The following is a 6,215-nucleotide window of genomic DNA, read 5'->3' as shown; positions in this document are numbered from 1 at the left end:
TTGACGGTGGATCTGTGCCCGTAGAATCGTTTCTTGAGTGTGGTCTTGGTTTCCCCTATGTATTGTACCCTACAAACTCTGCAAGTGATGAGATATACAACATTGGTGGTAGTGCATGTGATGTTGCCCTTGATTTGGTGAGACAGACGTTTAAAAGTCTTAACTTAAGATTTATCTATTTTTCTCAAAAGAGCTCTGATTTTTTTTTTCATTTTTAGATTTTTTAAAGAAAAAAAAGTTAATAAATGATTCTCCCTGACCGAGGCTATATAGTCATAAAAAAAGTATAGTTTCGAGTCAGGGATATTGATCCATGTTTCAGATTGTGAGGGGTAGGAGAAAAAAATATTTATAAAAATCTGCGTGCCAAATCTTAACGCAGAAATTTTGCTCATTAAGAGCGCAAAAAAGTTTTGTTAAAAGTACTGTAACGTCAAGTATAATGGTTCTATAGGGCTTGCCGATGCCCTTTCAAGCATTTTGAGTAACAGAGCAAGCTCCAATTCTTGTCCTCTGTCCATGCTCTTATCATAGAGCTATAGCTCTATGCTCTTATCGTCATGATCGTGAAAGGAAAGCATCTACAGTAATAACAAACAATCGGGCTGATTGTGTTATACATGTTATAGATCAAATAGTATAATGAAAAAGTTTCTCAGTATTTTGAATATGTGAGATTTTTTGCTCGGTCGCCATGGGCGGAAATCCCAGGGGGACGCGTCCCCTTACCAAAAATAGTAGGGGGACACAATAAACAAATATATCAGGCTTTGAGAAAGTATAGTGGAATTATTTATCCGAGGTTGGTCTGGCAATTACTATTTTTCCCGAGGGGCGAGGCCCCGAGGGAAAAATAGTAGTTTGCCAGTCCAACCGAGGATTAATAATTCACACTATGCTTTTGAATGAAACGCCTGATATATTTGTTTTATATCCTACTATTAATAATTTATAACCAAAATCTTTGCGCTGAGCTTGCAAAGTCCAGTTACTTGCCTTGAATTACCTACTTTTCTCCGAGCCACCGCGCTCAGCGGAACGCAGATGAGTGCCTGCGCCGACGCATCGCAGGACTTGCCCGGGGGAGAGAGAGCTCGCTGGCCAGTGCGCCCGAGAGTTAAGCTAAATATCCAGTTTTCTGAAATAGTGACGTCAGAATATTGGTATAGCGAAAAATATATTGAGGTCTGACGTCACGCAACATCATAGTTGAAATATATTCGGTCACATGATGCTATTTGAACCAATCACTATACAGGATACAAGCTATGTAGGATATAATATCAAATGTCCCCCAACTATTTTTATCTTTTGTGATGGAGAAAAACTATTCATCAATCACAATAAAAATAATACATGAATACATGTATTTTGGACTAAATGACCTTACATTTTGGGGTGAAAACCTTTTTTTTTTTTGCTTGTCAAACTTTCCAGCCCCTGGTCCCCCCTATATACCTACACCCTCTCGCATAATATCACTAACAATTTTGGAGGACCAGGGTCGGGGGACTATAGCTGCTTGGTCAGATGCTGCCCACGATAGTCCATTTCCATTGTATTGAATAAACCAACGTCTATTTTTTTTTTGTCTCGCCCACCAGAGGTGAAGGCGAAACTAATGTCCTCCGTCCGTCCGTCCGTCCGTCATAAAGATTATGACACATAACTCTGCAACCGTAAATTACTTTTCAATCAAACTTGGATGGTAGATTTACTTAGGAGACCTGCATGTTGTGGTTTAGTCGCAGGTCACATGCAAGGTCAAAGGTCATTTTCAGGTCAACGTTAAAGTTTAAATGCAAGACTCTCGAAGATAATGCTTGAATACTCAACAAAAATAAATGATTGGAACTTTTTTGGGTCATAATGTCTGTGATTTTCACCAGTTTGCAAAATATACTGTATATGAAATGCTTATGGCTGAGCAAAGCAGAAATCATTACTTTTTTTTACAACAGAACCAGACTTTTAATTTTCAATGGAAATCTGATTGAAGTATATACGATCCCTCGTATAGATTGGTGATTTCTTTCTTCTTCGTTTTTCAGTATATAGGCCTACTTTTTTATCTTCCTCTTCCCCTCTCTTCCTCTTCCCCTCTATCTCCATCTCTTTCTATTCCTATTTCTGTTATTGTACTCATTTTTAACCACTTGTAAAAAAAAAAATACTTTATTCTAATTAAAAAATATATAGGCCTATCGCATCCACATTTCATTCGATCTATCACCAGTCCTTATCTTCTCTTATCCATTATTGCCTTTTCGTCGTTTTCTTCTTTTCTCTCTCTCTCTTTTCTTCTCTTTCTCTTTCTCCTCCTCGTCCTCCTTTACGTAAATCAGTCAGTGGCTGACCTATACTCGACACAAGTTGCTCTCGGGTCGTTTATATATTTATTGTTTTAATTATCTTTTTAATCTTTTATTTAAATGGAGATAATGGCCCAAATGGATTAGAATTCACATTCACAATTGGACCTTGTAGAAAAAAAATATTTTGTTGTTAACCACATTTTTATTTCAGTTTGTTGTCCCATTTGATTATGTTATATATATATATATAAAATTATATATCCATGCACTAAGTATATATTAGTAAACCTGTTGGGTTTTCGCTTCAAAGAAGCGACAAACAGATACCGGGCAATGCCCTTCTGGTTACGCCCGGCACCAAGAGTCTTCACTCGGGTGGTCACAGCAGTGGCCGCCCACCTGAGAGAACGAGGCCTCAGGCTTTTCGTTTATCTAGACGACTGGTTGCTCGTCGCGAGTTCAAAGACCAAACTCCTCTTACACGTATCCCTTCTCCTGCGGGTCACCCAGGAGTTGGGATTCGTAGTGAATTGGGAGAAATCGGATCTCTCGCCTTCCCGCGTACCCACTTACTTGGGCGCGGTTCTAGACCTGCCAAACCAGATCGCTCGACCAAGCCCCGACAGAGTTTGGGCAATCGTCTCTCTGGCTCGCTCTCTCAGAGAGCGCAGCTCTGTGAAAGCTCGCACATGGCTGAGGTTGCTCGGGTTTATGGCAAGCCTTGTCGACATCCTTCGGGATTGTCGCCTGCTTATGAGACCTTTTCAGAGACACCTCCTGCGCTATTACAGACCGAGCTCAGATTCTCTGCATCTCCGGATCCCCCTGTCTCAGGAGATCCGTCTCAGCCTGGCCGCCTGGACGTGAACGTCTTTTGTAGCGAGGGGCAAGCCCTTCCGCACTCCCCTCCCATCAGCCGCTCTGACCACAGATGCGTCGTTTACGGGATGGGGCGGCCATTGTGCGGGGAGATGACCTCGGGTGTCTGGTCGTCCCAACGCACCTTACCTCATATCAATGTGTTGGAGATGAAGGCTGTCATCAACTCCCTTCAGCATTTCCGACACAGGTTAGTCGATCGAACGGTCCTGATTCGTACAGACAACAAGTCAGTTGCGGCGTACATCAATCGCCAAGGCGGTACCCGATCGAGCTCTCTCAACACCCTCGCTGCAGAGCTCTGGGAGTGGTGCCGCCATGCGAAGATCATTCCAATTGCCTCATACATTCCAGGCAGCAACAACCTGATAGCCGATTTTCTGTCCCGGGGCCGGTGCCTACCATCCGAATGGTCGCTCCACCCGGAGATATTTCAGTCTCTCCAAGCCCACTGGGGGCCCCTGGAAATAGACTTGTTTGCCACGGCTCTCAACCGGAAGTTACCGATGTTCTGCTCTCGTGTCAACGAAACAGAAGCAACTTCCCTGGATGCATTCTCCATCCATTGGGGGGATCGGAGGTGTTATGCGTTTCCTCCGTTCCACCTAATACCGCAGGTATTGAGGAAAGTGAAGGAAGACCAAGCTTGGCTGCTTCTAGTGGCCCCCAATTGGCCAAGGAGGTGCTGGTTTCAACAGCTCCTAGAATTGTTGGAGGGGGACCCGCTCATACTTCCTCTGAGATCAGACATAGTATCTCAACCTCTGTTGGGAATCGTGCATCCTCTGCCAGCGGTCCTCCACTTGACCGCATGGCCGTTATCGGGCAGGACGCAAGAGCGTTAGGCCTTTCTGATCGTGCCTCACAATTGGTGATTCAAAGTCGGAGAAACTCGACTCTTGATCTTTACAATTCTCGTTTGGGCCGATTTTCAGATTGGACCACTGCGCGGTCTGTTGATCCTCGCAGCGCTTCTCTTGCCGCGATCGCGGATTTCTTTGTTCACCTTTTCGACATCGGTCGTTCGCTTTCTACCATTAGGGGCTTCCGGTCGGCTATTGCCGCGTTTCATTCCGGATTCCCAGATGGCTCCAACGTCTCTAATGCCAGTCTTCTCTCTAGACTGATGAGAGCATTTTTCCTAAAGCGACCTCCGAAGAAAAGTCTGGCTCCTTCCTGGAGTCTACCGGCTGTGCTTAACGCCTTGGCTAAACCTCCGTTTGAGCCGCTGGCCAAGAGCTCCTTGCATGATTTGTCTGTTAAGACAGCTTTTCTAATCGCTGTAGCATCCGGTCAAAGACGCAGCTCTATTTACGCTTTGTGTATTTCTCCCGGTCACATCTGGTGGGAACGGCGTGGAGTCCGCTTGATCCCCACACCGTCTTTCATTGCCAAGAACCAGACTGCCACCTCTGGTTCGATTGAGTTCTTCCTAGCTCCTCTTTCAGATCTTTCCTCGGTTGCCGAGGACAAAGTCTGGTGCCCGGTCAGGGCATTGAAATGGTATCTGGATAGAATGAAGTCGCATCGCAACTCTGATCAGTTGTTTGTCACGTCGCGCGAGCCGTTTGCGGCAGCGTCACGAGACACCATCTCCCGCTGGATCGTTGAGGCGATCAAATCAGCTGGTGATGATGCTCTTCTTTGGACACTAGGCCGAGAGCCCATGATACTCGAAGTATCGCTACTTCTTGGGCTCATTTCAATGGAGTCGCCTTAGAGGACATTTTAAGAGCTGCCTTTTGGCGCTCTTCCAACTCCTTTACTTCCTTTTATTTAAAGGACATTCCTTTGGGAGAGGCCTTATTTGCCTCCTCTGCCCTCAAGGCAGCGGCCTCCGTGTCTTAATCTCCCTTATTTTGCGCACTTTTTTTTCTAGACATGCCTCCCTTCACGTTGAAGATTTTCTTATTTACGAGATAACTGGATATATTCATTTGAACCCTCCCACCTACCCCTCGCCTTGCGTGCAGGCTCATGAGAGGAAATGGACGCCCAATTGCGCGATGATCTTGGGATAGTGCGTTCATAGGGAGATGCAGCGCGCGCGCAGGAAAATTGTGTACTTTTTATTCGGCGTGCAAGTTAATCGTAATGAACTAGCAAATCAAATGAATATATCCAGTTATCTCGTAAATAAGAAAATCACGGTAAGTATTTTCATAATTTCTCATGTCGTTCCTCAGTAAATCTTTGGAGCGAAAAAGAAAATAAAGACATGATTTCTCATGTCGTTCCTCAGTAAATCTTTGTAGTGAAAAAAAAATAAAGGCATGATTTCTCATGTCGTTCCTCAGTAAATCTTTGGAGCGAAAAAGAAAATAAAGACATGATTTCTCATGTCGTTCCTCAGTAAATCTTTGGTGCGGAAAAAAATAAATGCATGATTTCTCATGTCGTTCCTCAGTAAATATTTGTAGCGAAAAAAATAAAGGCATGATTTTCATGTCGTTCCGCAGTAAATCTTTGTAGCGAAAACAAAAATAAAGGCATGATTTCTCATGTCGTTCCTCAGTAAATCTTTGGAGCGGAAAAAAATAAAGGCATGATTTTCATGTCGTTCCGCAGTAAATCTTTGTAGCGAAAACAAAAATAAAGACATAATTTCTCATGTCGTTCCTCAGTAAATCTCTGGAGCGAAAAAAAAATAAAGGCATGATTTCTCATGTCGTTCCTCAGTAAATCTTTGGAGCGAAAAAAAATAAAGGCACGATTTCTCATGTCGTTCCTCAGTAAATCTTTGGTGCGGAAAAAAATAAAGGCATGATTTCTCATGTCGTTCCTCGACACCCCCCCCCCCCCCCCCCCCCCCCGTCCCTTCATTTAGGCCTCACTACCGCTTCTCAAAATTGTCCTTTTCTCTTTCCATTTCTCGATAAAAAAAATAAGAATTCATTGTTAGATTCGATTATTTACAAGAACTAAAAATATTTTTGCATGAAATCAAGAGCAAATAGTTCCATTAGGCCTATGGCAGTTACATAGTGCGGACGTGCATGTCCTCGGAAGCGGGGGTGCTGG

At 43.8% G+C, this 6,215-nt stretch overlaps 1 protein-coding gene across 1 annotated transcript; it reads left to right on the top strand.

The window, feature by feature from the left end:
• Positions 1-3,246: 3,246 nt before the first annotated feature.
• On the top strand, positions 3,247-4,914 carry LOC129258014 (uncharacterized). Its single transcript, XM_054896471.2, has one exon. It carries the CDS (start codon positions 3,247-3,249, stop codon positions 4,912-4,914), a length of 1,668 nt encoding a protein of 555 aa, XP_054752446.2.
• Positions 4,915-6,215: the final 1,301 nt, after the last annotated feature.

Source organism: Lytechinus pictus, chromosome 3, assembly GCF_037042905.1.
Source record: "Lytechinus pictus isolate F3 Inbred chromosome 3, Lp3.0, whole genome shotgun sequence".
Taxonomy (NCBI): Eukaryota; Metazoa; Echinodermata; class Echinoidea; order Temnopleuroida; family Toxopneustidae; genus Lytechinus; species Lytechinus pictus.
Note: the sequence above shows the minus strand (reverse complement) of the source record. Positions and strands in the feature narration are given on the sequence as shown.

What these genes read in the sequence shown, in the direction of transcription:
- LOC129258014 (XM_054896471.2), top strand. Translation starts at nt 3,247, where the DNA reads ATGCGTCGTTTACGGGATGGGGCGGCCATTGTGCGGGGAGATGACCTC.